Raw genomic sequence first — 13,672 nt, 5'->3', positions numbered from 1 at the left:
AACATAACATCCCATCTCCTGTACTCAATACTTTGATTTATGAAGGCTAATGTGACAAAAGTTTTCTTTACAACCTATCTAACTGTGATGCCACTCTCAATATGGACCTGTATTTCCAGATCCCCTTGTTCTATCACACTGTTCACTGCCCTACCATTCACTGTATAAGACCTATCCTGGTTGGTCCTACCAAAGTGCAACACCTCACGTTTGTCTGCATTAAATTTCATCTGCCATTTTTCAGCCGGCCTGATCCTACTGCAAGCTCTGATAGCCTTCTTCACTGTCCACTACACCCCCAATCTTGGTGTTATCCAAAAATTTGCTGATCCAGTTAACCACATTATCATCCAGATCGTTGAAATAGATGACAAACAACAAAGGACCCAGCACCGATCCCTGCAGCACCACACTAGTCTGAGGCCTCCTGACAGAGGGGCAACCATCCAATACCACTCTCTGGGTTCTCCCACAAAGCCAATGTCTAATCCAATGAACTTGAATGCCAAGCAACTGACTCTTCTCCACCAGCCTCCATATCAGACCTTGTCAAATGCCTTGCTAAGGTCCATGTAGACAGCGTCCACTACCTTGCCTCGTCAATCTTCCTCAAAAAAGTAATTAAGATTTGTTAGACTCGACCTACCACACAAAGCTCTGCTGACTATCCTTAATCAGTCGCTTAGAATACCTTCCAATAACTATCCCACTGCTGATGACAGGCTCACTAGCCTATAATTCCCTGGCTTATTTTTAGAGCCTTTTTAAAAAAAAAGTGGAAAAACATTAGCTATCCTCCAATCTTCTGGTACCTCACCTGTTGCTAAGGACGATTTAAATACCTGTATTTGGTTCCCTGCAATTTCTGCACTGGACTCCTGCAGTGTCTGAGGGAACACCTTTAATTTCTCCATTAGTTTAAAACAAAAAACTTGTAAAAAAAAAAAAAAAAAAAAAAAAAAAATCAATCCATTGTGTGACTAACTTTTAACAACTCCTTGTACTGCCGTTATTTGGTCCTGGGCTTCAATGTTTGCATATTATTTCATTCATTATGCACAGTTGATTTTTTAAATGCTAGATTAAATTACTCTTCACTACATACACTGTGGATTCAAGAAGAATCCATATTGCTAAGTGGATCAATAATGCTCAAAATACAATCACATTTTTGCAAGCCATCAGAAACAATTCCATGCCAAAGTTCTACTTTGAAATCTCTCAGAAAGCAGGTGCACAACTTAAAATCCAAACACTGGAAATTCTATGACCTAACACATTCAGTATTTTAATTAAAAATTGGATTGATTTAAGATAAAGGTAGAGCGTTTCATGGATTTGACCTCTCTACCAACCTAGAAAACCTTTGAGGATATGACTTGACCAATACAGTGTCACACAGTGAGAAAGTTCCATGTTGCTTCACCCGCTGATTTATTTTATGTATTTAGTGATTCAGTGCAAAGTAGTCCCTTCCAGCCGTACAAGCCATGCCGCCCCAGCAACCCCCAACAAACCCGATTAACCCTAACCTAATCAAGGGACAATTTACAATCACCAATTAAACTGCTAACCAATATGTCTTTGGCCTGTGGGAGGAAACCGGAGCACCCGGGAAAACTCACGCATTCTATGGGGAAAACAGACAAACTCCTTACAGAATGGTGCCAGAATTCAACTCCATACTCCGGAACGCCTTGAGCTGTAATGGAGTCACACTAACCGCTATGCTACTGTGGTGCCCACCAGCTTTATGTGTGTTGCTCTGGATTTGCAGCATCTACAATGAAGCCCTTAAATCTACATAAAATACATTGTAGACCCAACAAGGAATAACTTTTTTAAAAAAAATTTTTTTGCAATCTATTACTATCCTTCAGCATCAAATAGCTTAATCAATGGTTCACAAATTTTTCCCAAGTCTCAACAGAATACAGACATCCCACCTTTCCCGGAAGTTCCGGGAGCCTCCCGCATATTAATAGTGGCTCCTTGATGCCCGCAAATTATATACAATATCACGGAAACCAATTTTGAGAGCGAGCGAAAGCAAGAGAGAGCGCGAGAACGACCACAAGAGAGCGAGAGCAAGCGAGAATGCGCGAGCGAGAGCGAAAGTAAGCGAGAACGCGCGAGCGAGAGACCGAGAGAGCGTGCGAGCAACCACGAGAGAGAGCGAGCGAGAAAGCGAGAGTGTGCAAGCGACCACGAGAGCGCGTGAGCGGGAGTGCACCATGGCAGAGTGTTCCAAAAAAAATAAAACATACATCACCCCAGACTACACTAAAGTGTACCCCTGCCTAATAGGGGTCCAAATAATGACAGTGTTGCTCGCTGCACTGTTTGCAACAGTGACTTTTCTATTGCCCATGGTGGGTTAAGACTGTAAAAGACGTGTTGAGGTGAGTTTAACAGGTGTCATTTGTTCATTAGCATAGCTAACATTATTTAAACTAGCTAGCCAGCTGCTAAGGAGCTACTCTATTGCAGACATCCCACTTCTCCCGGAAGTCTCCCGCAAATTGATGGTGCTACCTCCCTGAAATGAGTTTTTGCAGGGTGGGATGTCTGAGAATAGAAGAACAAGGATGTCATGGTAAATAATATAAAACAGTGTTAAGGCCACAGCTTGATAGCTAAATACTGGTTGGCATATTATAGATAAGGACATGATTACGTTTGAAAGGGTGCAAAGGAGATTCACCACACTGTTGCCTCGAACAGCATTTCAGTTGTGAGGGAAAGACTGGACTGGCTAAACTTACTTTCCTTGGAGCAGAGCAGGCTGAGAGCAGACCTTGCAGAGTGGACAAAATTATGAGGGGCAGATATATTGTACACTGTAGAAAATCTTTCCTCATTGCAGATATAAAATCAAAGGGTTTAGGTTTAGGTGTGAGGGCAATTGATTAGGAAAGATCAGTTGAAGAACTTTTTCCACCCAGAGAGTGTATTTGTAATCTGGAAAACTCTGCCTGAATGGAGGCAGGTAACTAAATAAACACCTTAACCAACAACACATTGAAGACCACAGCTCATGTGCTCATAAATGAACTAGTTCAAATAGGTACGACGACTGGCATAGATATAGTGGGCTGAAAGACCCATTTCTCTGACATATGATATTCACACATTGAATACATCTTGTATCCTTAAAAATGCATCTTTTCCTGCAAATAGACTACTTATTTCAATTTTTGCAATGCAGCACACACTGTTTAAAAAGGACTTTCTAAATACATTTTGTGCCTGCAACAGTACTTTTAGGCTACTTTGCCCTTCTATCTCATTATAAAAAATCTTCCTGCATTCCTTTGATTTTTGACATACTTATTAATTTAATAGTTATGTTCCTTAATCTTATTTTATTGGTCACAGATGTCTGCAAAATGTTTATCTATCACATTATACATTTAAAAATGTTCTACTTGACTGCATTCTGTGCAGAATAATCCGTTAAATACAATTTGGTTAAGCATTTTCACAACACTTAAATCTGCCCTAGGACTTTCAAATCTGTCAACTATTCTGAATAGATCAAAGTTAAAAATGTTCTGTGTAACATGGCACACTAAAGTGCTGCAAAAATTGAAAGCATGTGCAACATGTGGAAAAAGCATTTCATCATTAAAATATTCATGCAATGCATGCCTTCACAAATCTGGTTCAGCTAACCACTCTTGTTACCAGCATTTTAGCAAAATACCTTTTTCCTTAGCCTTTTCCTTTGCTTTCACTTTCCCTCCTGGCTCTGTCAGTCACAAGAAGGAAAATTAGACTAAAATCTGCAGTGAGTTCAGACATTCAGGTTCAGTAATTACACATCTGATTAACAGAATTAATGTAAAGATCATTGGAAAGAAGTTCCCAAACTGAAACCACACATGCTCAGATTCCCTTACTGAGGTCAAAATGGGACACCGCACTTGGCTTTCGTCAATGAAATATGCACGATGCATGATAACATTGAATAGAAATAAATTTAGAAAAAAAATTCAAAATTCAATCCGCAGTGTAGCAAGGAAAGCAGCAAGAACAAACAGGATGATGGCAGCAATTAAAACCTCAAATGGGACACGTAAAACTGGTGATGAAGCTGCCTCCAAATACAGATGAACCCCACATTTCGGAAGGGTTACGTTCCCAGAAAACCATCCATATTGCGATTTTCCATAACTCAAGGCCTTAGTTCCAATTGAATCCCATGCTGTTAGTGGGGGTGCATCCTACAGGACACTACTCTCTCACAAATAATGTTGCTGCAGCAGTGAGGCTCCTGGTTCAAGGTGGGAGGGGGGGCATAAAAGATTGCCTTTTTAATTTCCAAAGTAAACTGCTTTAAGTGACTGGCAGCTGCATTTGGAGATGCAAGCGACTACAGATTGTTATCACTTTCAAGTCTTCAGACTGAATGGAGACAGATTCAATATATATCTAATTCTCAATAACACAAATGACCACTGTGAATTATCATGACACAAGTTTATAACTTGCACTTAAAACTTGCAGCCCTGTTCTAGGCATCTTGAAACTCAGAAGAATGGAAAGCTCAGGGGAAATACATAAATGACCATGCCACACTAAAAGTATACCACTATCTGTGTGTGAACCAAGAAATGACAGTTGAAAATATAAAAATGAAGCAAAATTTATTGTTTCTTAATTTTTGTAATTTTTATTTTATATTCCAAATTTTTGGACAGTAATTTGTGAATTCTGCAAGGGCAAACTTCCATCACCCAAAGGTCACCTGAGAAGTGAAAACTATATAGGTACCACACAGTATCAATCTTCAAGGACATTGCTCCATGTGTTAGAAATTTTTTAATCAGTTCTGCAAAGTTCAATAGTCTTTCAAAAATAGAACATATTGATTATTAATGTCTATCAAAAACATTAAGACAGCTCAAATTATTTTTCACAGCATCTGTAGATGCAGGTAAATTTTTTTGACTTTATTGGTCCACAGGCAAATCAATACAATGAATCATTACTCCCTCAGTTTCCTATATCATCCATTGGACAAACCAGCTTTTGAGGCTGAACTCTATAAGCCAGTAGTACACTGCACATATACAACATCCAACAATCAAAATACTTTCACAAAACAGCTTTACTCTAATAGCCATCTTTATGTCTATTCTCTTGGCAAAACAAAGACTATCAAATGATAATACACCTCTTCTATTTCAACCCTTCATTTCAAAGGACTGTCTATATGGGATACCACATACTTCACAATACTTGCAACATATTGTGCTGATAAATACAACTCGAATATATCTATATGCTGAGAAAACAAAGCCCAGTCTAGGTCGCTACATTTTACATAACTATGTTATGTAAAGAAGGCTTTAAAGAAGGCACTGTTAAGGCAGCTTCTGATCAATACCGCGTAGAATCAGGTTTGTCATGCTTTTGGCCATCTTAGCCGTCAATACCATGACAAATCAAATGAGCTGGTTGGTACTTTACAGACATAATGGAAGAGATAAGTAGAAAGCAATTGTTTCTTTCAAAAGTTTGACATTATCCACGCTGCTAAGCAAACTTCTGTAATTAGCCTTACCAGTCATCTTGATACTCGTTTGCTGTTCTTATTATTATGCACATTGAAATTAGAATACTATAGCAAATTAAGAGACACAGTAATGCAGATAAACATCATGAAATAACAATTCCAATGCAGACAAAAAGCTGTAAACAATTGTTCTGAGTTTTGAGCGATGTATTTCAAAGCCAACCAAAATACTGAAGTAAAAAAATTAAATGAAATGATTAAATGCAAGAACAGGTGAAAAACAGAACCTAAATTCCAGCTAACTTGACAGCAAGTCAAATATTGAATACATAAAGCTTTACCAATGAGATGAAAACTCAACCTCTGGCTATGGCAGAATCGTTAGAGCATGATATAAGGAAAAACTACAAACCTCTAACCTTTCATCTACTTAAAATAAAATCAAACTGCGCTAAACCATTCAATATATTCACAAATCATTATGATACAGAACAAATGCACAAATGTATGCTAGCTGGTTGCTTGCTGCAACAAACAGTTTTCTGAATAATTGCAGGATGGTTCTGTATCAGCCGATATGCACCAAAAGAACTTGGGATTGGGGTGGGCGAAGCGGGGGCTGACCTCCATTGAGATGAAGTTAAACCTCAAAAAGTAAGCCACCCAGTAAAGCTTTAAGACCCACACTATAAGTAGTTATACAAAAACACTAAAGCAGGGCCACAATATTACTACCTAATCAGTATACCCTCTCTCTTTGTACCCCAGTCTAAAACTATAGCTTTAAAGCCAACATATTTTGTTCACGATACCAAATTCATGCAAGAAATAATTCTGCACTACTTCAAAAACCCTTACCATGGTTTACAAACAATAATAATTTTGTCAAACTGAACTAACAAACTTAATCAAGATCTTCATCATTTTTGTCACCAAAACCCACCTGCCATACCAACCTTCAAAAATAGAATTCTAAATACAGAGGTATACATTTGAAGCTTGATGACACACAACTCAGTTAGAAAACGGAAAAACATATTTATCTATAATGAAATAGGAACATGGTAAACTGTAAAGTTCATTCACTGTACTCCAACAATCCAAATTGCTCACCAGTATAGGACTGGATAATCAACCTAATTTTACGCAACTATCAGTAGATGGTAATGTCAATGAGGAGGTACACATGGGGCACAAGTTCCCTGTCTTGTAGCAAAAAAAATGTACAGCTATAAAGCTATTATTCATTTTTAAAAGAAAATAACTTCTTTTTCCAGATACAAAATCAAGTGACCTACAAAACTAAAGCATTATTGGTTCAGAGTTTGCATTACAGTGAAAACACTGTCACTACTGATCTTGAAGAGAGCTCCCCATCAAGATCCAGCAAACTCTGGTGGCAATAACTTGCTCACCTCCAAAACGTTGTTGCTGTCAGGCATCAACTCAAAAAGAATTCTTGAAAGCATTGATAAGATATCCGCTGAAGCATACCCCAAAGCAGTTGATGTTGCAGTGTGCCACTGTTCGAATTACAATCCTCTGTGCATGTTTCATTTTGTACAGCATGGCAAAGATGGTACTTAAATTTTAAAAACTGCAACTTTACACATGCCAAAGCAGAGCCAGTATCAGGGCTTGTTGTGCAACTTGTGTGGGTAGAAGCAAACAATCCTGATACTAGCACTGCTTTGGCAGAGGCAAGTGTAGTGCTGGATGCAATCTGGGAGGAATGTACTGCCAGTTACACCACTAATTCCATCACTACTAGAATATGGCAAAAATAGAAAATGAAAAATTTAAATCAAGATTTTTCCAATTTTTTTTAGAATCCTCTACTACAGCAATTTCATAGAACATTTCAATACTTTTGAGAGGTACACCTTTTGACAAGAATGCTTTTCTTGACAAAATTTAGGGTTTTGATTTTATTTGACTATCGAATATGAATTGCAAGCAATTTTACTTCTATTACCCTCATGTTCTCTTATGAAACTCCATTAGGCCTTATGATGAGCAGTTATGCATCAAATATTAAAGTTTAATGACTGAGTACAGAGTCTTTTGTTTTAAAGTTTACTGTGTTTGTTCATTAAAAGAATTGAAATATCTTTGCCATTAAGTCCATCAAGAGCCCAGTTTCATAGAGTCACACACCACAGAAAAAGCCCAAAATATTCACGCTGATCATCAAGTACCCATCTACCAGCATTTGGATGATAGCTTTTATTGCCTTAGCAATTTAAATATTCCTCAAGAATGCATATGAGAGTATTGTGCAGTTGAATGCATTTTATACAGATTACTAAATAATGGCAAGCAAAAAACCGTATCTTCACATTTCATTTATTTATCTTTTCGTAAAACCATATAATCAGGAGAAACTACATTAGACATGCTCATTTAGTTTAATTTACATCAGAATACCAACATGCAAATTTCTCATGCTGACATCAATTTTGACACAAGGATCCTTCATATATTAGTATACAAAAGTGCATATAAATTCATATATTCAAATAGCGAGATTATAAAAATGTTATTTACAAGATGCAAACATATTTATATTATACAATCATGCACAAAGAATCATTCCAAGCATTAGTCAGATTTCTTAGTACTTTAACGTCTCAATCCAATGACACTTCTCTATTGTTTAATGCAAATAGAGAAAGTAAATAAATAAATAGCTGGATAAAAATAAACACACAAGAACGAAGTTAAATGCATAGATAAGTATATCTTCTCCCTATGAAAAGCTGCCAATAAAAGACTTGCATGAATTGTTACAACCAGACAATTTATAACAAGGTTTCATATATACACACATGAAGGATTCAATTACATAATGAACATCCCTATGGGTTCATAGAATAAAAGGTATTTCACATAATTTATATCTGTCCATTATTGTCACCTGCAATGCAACAAAGCATTCATAGGCATTTTAATCATGCATCTTAGACATCAATAATGAAATCACATAACATCTCAACCTCAAATCAACTTCCAATTGCCGCCCCCACAAATTTTATTTTGCTCCTCTTTGTGGATTTATTTTGGATTTTTTGCCCAACTTCATCTAGGTACTTAGAATGACTGCTATTGGTTCTGTAAATCCAGTATGACACAATTTTCTTTCCCCTTAATCCCTTCATTCTCTGACGTACCAGGAACATCCTCTGATGCTTCATTTTCTTCTTCTAGTATTTCAAAAGGCGTCATTACATCATACAGAAATGAGAGGAAACCATAAACCCAATCTGAGGATTCCTCTGTTATAATATCTAGGACCTCCTCGAGTGTACCAATTTGTTCATTACTACCATCACCTTTAGTGAGGCCTAAATAAGAATGAGAAGGGAAAAAGGAGAGAAAAGAAAGAAGAAGTGGTCAGACAGAAGTGGAAGAATATAGAACAGCGGAGTGCTACTTTAAGTGTCCTAGTTGGGATCAATCAGCTGTTAAAAATCACATCATTGCTTGTGTTATAAAGAAAATTAATTCTTCTTCCTTCTGTTTATTCAATACCATCCCACCCCATTCACCCTGCCATCTGAACAAGAACAACCTCTACCTTTTGCATTCCCAACTAGGTGTCCTTTGAGGAAACAGGAAAGCTTGAAATTAGTCAACTGGAAGACCAAAGTTCTAATTCTGAAATGACAACTGCTTGAATTATGTCAGGAGGTATACTCACTGGGATTTAATACCCCTAAGTTTTGCTAAAAGTAGTTGGAGCCTGTTGGGTATAAGATACAACATATACTTCCATTTTTGCTCACAATGTCTTCAAATATTAAAAATAGAAAGTTTCAGCAACATTTATAGTCTCCACCAGATTTAAAGTGTTATCATCACATACACATTTTATAGCATTACCACTCTACATCAACCCAGTTATCAAAAAATTACAACTGAAACTAAAGGCAAGCTGTCTGCTGCATTGTACTTGTACAATGGATGACAGAAAGTGATAAGAGAATATAAATAATTACTCTACTCAAAATACTGTTCAGCAGAAATATCATCACTATTATAGAAGCTCACATTCCTCAAGCAAATTCCAAATACCTGTACCTTAGACTAGAAAGCTACTTTGCTACAAAATGAAAATATGACATGGACCTCACTAGCCAAGGTTCTATCTGGTTTTATTATTCTGCCTCTCCCCCATAGTCAACTAACCTAGGGGGAAAAAATACAGAAAAAAGACAGGCTATGCTGCACATACACTGCTCTTGACCAAGGGATGAAGACATATGCCAATACTTCCAATCTATTAAATTTACCGAGCCTAACCCAACCCTAAATACTTTAAGAGCGCATACACCAAAACCAAGCTCAATGTTCGGAGGGTTCATGGGTCAGACAGGCAGGCTCTAGCTCAAACAGCCGATACTGACAACAGAGAATCAGAATCTCCACTTTTGCCACTGCTGCACAAAAGAAAAGTTCAGTTTTAAAAGCATCAGGAAATTAGGTAAAAATTCCACCACTTAAGTTATAATTCAAGTTCATCCGATCACAAACAATGAAGAATAATATATTTCCTTCTTTCACTTGGCATTAAAATATCTTCATTAGTGTACTCGAGTGGCAATTTGGTGCAATGTTATTAATTCAGCTGAAAACAAACTGAATTTTCTTTCTAACCATTCACCTGGTTTGCATTAATTGGAAATCATTTAAACTATAGTGAACAATTAGTTTAATGGCAGATTAACTTACTTACATTCAAGTTATAGTCCTATGATCTTTTGTGAGGGGGGGGGTATCCATTTTTGACTGAGAGCAAACCAATTTAATTGCCTAAATCTGACAAAGCCCATCACCAAATAATGTTCAAGAACTCCTACATATTAACAAGCCACCCTGACATTCAAATTAAAAACAATAAATTCAATGTATGGCCCACAATAATACATAAATGCATACTTATTTATTGAGAAAACACAAATGTATGTTTTGAAATGATATTTGAAGATTTTTCTTTCCAATTTCATGAAAAGGTTCCTCTATCTGTTACACGAAACTTCTGTACATTTATTAGCTCCTGCATCCAGAATAATTGTGAATGCTCTCATCTCCAAACTCACAAGTTGTGGTGTTCATAAACAGAGAATAAGGTTACAAACTTTTAACATCGATCATGTAAGTTCAGTCAACAGCTGCATTTAAAATTAAACTTTCAGAACAACCAAATTCATTCATGCAACTGCCAAACAAGGGTGCCGTTTTGGAATTCCATGCAAGATAAAAACAAAAATATGCTTGCCTAGCAAAATTTTGGCATCTTCCACATCAAAATCACCATCTCCATCGGCATCATAGATTCCAAGTTTCCCTATTCAGAATAAAAAAGGAAAACAATTACCTTTTGAATTACATTTCAATGAACAAATTCACAGCATACAAAAACAATAAAAAAAATACAGAAGTTTCAGATGTGCCCAAGTTGCAAAAAAAAAATTACAATATATACATTACACTATACTTGGTACAAGAAGCAGTATTGCCGGAATAGCTACTAGGAACAAGGCTCTTTCTAACCACAATATACCTTATGACGTTCCACCAGAGCTAGATAACTAACTTAATCCTTCCAGTGTCAAAATGACAAACTTTGTAATATGCAGATCTTAAGGTCACTTGAAAGAATTTATACAAGGCAGAAATACCAAGAGTTACACAAGACATAATTTGCTAAGATAATGATACATAATTGTAGCAAAAATAGTAAAAACATGTTTGTTAGTGTCACAGATTTTAAAAAATGACCAAAATATCTTAGTCTTTTTCACATCCAAAAATAATTCCAACTTAGACGTGGGATGTCAGAGCTACTGAAGGACTTTGTTGCGGTAGAAAATACAGCTGTAGATGAAGTTTATGTTCCAGTCAACATAATAATAAATATAACCAGCAGTAGACTAATCATCCCTCAAGCTTGCCTTGCCCTTCAATCAGATCACACCTTATCCAACTTTGGCCTCAACAGCACTTTCTTCCTCTCTCACCATACTCCATGAACTACTTGTAGCTCAGATCTCTGGCAATATTCATCATAAACCAATCACTCTGCTTTCGTAGCTTTCGAGATAAAGAATTCTGAATAGTTACAAACTGGTCAATGGAAAAAAAATTCCTCACCTCAACATGAACAGACATTTTTATTCTGAAGCTTTGCCCCTTAGTCTGAACAGCTACTCCATAAGAAACAGCCTTTCAACATTCATTTTGCTAATCTCCCTCAGAAACTTGTATATTTCAACAAAATTTCCCTTCACTCTTTTAAATTCTATTTCTAATTGTCCAAATGTCCAATGTTTCCTCATCTGTCAACCCCTTAAACCCAAGGAATAAACTGCCCTTTTCTGCAGTGCATCCCATACATCTCTCCAAAATACAAAAGCCAAAACTGAATGCAGTACATGAGGCCAGTTTCATCAGCACCCCTTGTAATAAAGACCAACAATTCATTAGCTTTCTTAACTACTTGATGTACATGCATGTCAATTCTTTGCAGCAGAACCTTTGTAACATAACATTTTGCAATTAACAATCTGAACTGCACCATCAGTAAATTTGACTTCAGTCATTAATAAACAGATTGTAAATAGTTGAGGTTCCTATGGTGCCCAATAATAACTAATCCAGGAACATCATTATAATTACACAAAAAGCAGAATTTCCCGGTGGCCAACCATTTTAATACCTATCCCCATTACCGTTCCAACACGTTGGTCCATGGCCTTCTCTCCTGCCATGATGAGGCTAGTCCCAGGGTGGAGGAACAACACATCACATCCCATCTAGGTAGCCTCTAAATTAATAGAATGAACATCGATTTCTCCTTCCAGTCATTTTTTGCCCTCTCAATTCCCTCTTCTTCTATTTTCCATTGTAGTCTCTTATCTGCCTATCACCTCCCCCTGGTGCCCCTCTCCATCCCTTTCTTCCATGATCCACTCTTCTCTCCCATCAGATTCCTTCTTTTCCAGCTCTTTGCCTTTTCTGTCTTTCATTCCCAACTTGTTATTTCCTACCCCCCCCCCCCAATCACCTATCACCTTCTACCTTATATTCTATCCCCTCCCTCCACCATTTTATTCTGGCATCTTCCCCCTTCCTTTCCAGTCCTGACGAAGGGTCTCAGCCCAAAATGTCCACTGCTTATTCCTCTCCACAGATGCTGCTTGATCTCCTGAGTTCCTCCAGCATTTTATTGTGTTGCTCTGGGTTTCCAGCATCTGAAAGATCTCGTGTTTATTATAATAATTGATTATGTGGATAAGTTAAGATAAAGATTAACAAGGTTTTGGGTTTGAAGAGCACCTATCTAATATTTAACTTCAATAGTTCAAAAAGGCCACTAGGTGGAGGACAAATAAAGTACAGTACACCTGGACTTTCAGATAACCTTTGAGGTATTTTGCACTATATTATTTTACAAGGTTGTATCTCACAGTTTTAAAATATGAAACACTGTATTTGAAACTGGCTCCATTTCAATGAGTGTTTCTAATGGTGCCTCGAGGGGTCAGGCCCAGTGTAGCTTTGTGCAATATTTAACATTAATGTGGTGCTGGATTGAGGGCAACTTGCTCCCATTCAGGTTCAGTGGATTCTACAGCAATTGGTGAAGTCAACATGGGAACCATGGTTTCTTCCACAGATGCCTTTAATCCACTTGTGCCACCATTTTACAGAGGGCTCCATGTACTCCTGACACACAGACTCAAGGTTCTCAAATGTTCTTTCTTCATTTTGACCAGATATGGGCTAAGCATTCTCTAGCTCTATGGGTACACTGCATGTTTTTATTGAAACTTTGAGCACATCCTTGTATATTTCTGCTGACCATCTCAGTAATCTCTTCTGGGAATACGGGTTAGTCTATACTTCAGGTGAAATGGGAGGGTTTGCAGAGATACAATAGGTGGCATCTTTCCAAGCCATTTAGTGGCTGTGGTAGGTAGGTAATCCAGATCTCAAAAGCATACAGGAAGGCAAGGATCAGTGTTGCCTTAGACTTGTGTCAGGTTCAAGGCACTATTTATCAAATATCCTTTTCTTCAACTTAGCAAAGGCTACAAGGGCACGTTAAAGGCTGAACTTCAAATGTCCCTTGATGAACAATCTGTTTAG

The 13,672-nt window shown here is 37.3% G+C and overlaps 1 protein-coding gene across 8 annotated transcripts in view; it reads right to left on the bottom strand.

The window, feature by feature from the left end:
- unm_hu7910 (un-named hu7910) overlaps positions 1-13,672 on the bottom strand; it is a 203,341-nt gene that overhangs the window by 141,862 nt on the left and 47,807 nt on the right. For all 8 annotated transcript variants that reach the window (XM_072254504.1, XM_072254526.1, XM_072254509.1 and 5 more), the window contains exon 3: positions 10,800-10,868. In XM_072254504.1, the coding sequence (XP_072110605.1) occupies positions 10,800-10,868 (69 nt within the window). The remainder of the gene's footprint in view (positions 1-10,799; positions 10,869-13,672) is intronic.

The sequence above is a fragment of the Mobula birostris genome, chromosome 1 (genome assembly GCF_030028105.1).
Source record: "Mobula birostris isolate sMobBir1 chromosome 1, sMobBir1.hap1, whole genome shotgun sequence".
NCBI classification, from domain to species: Eukaryota; Metazoa; Chordata; class Chondrichthyes; order Myliobatiformes; family Myliobatidae; genus Mobula; species Mobula birostris.
Note: the sequence above shows the minus strand (reverse complement) of the source record. Positions and strands in the feature narration are given on the sequence as shown.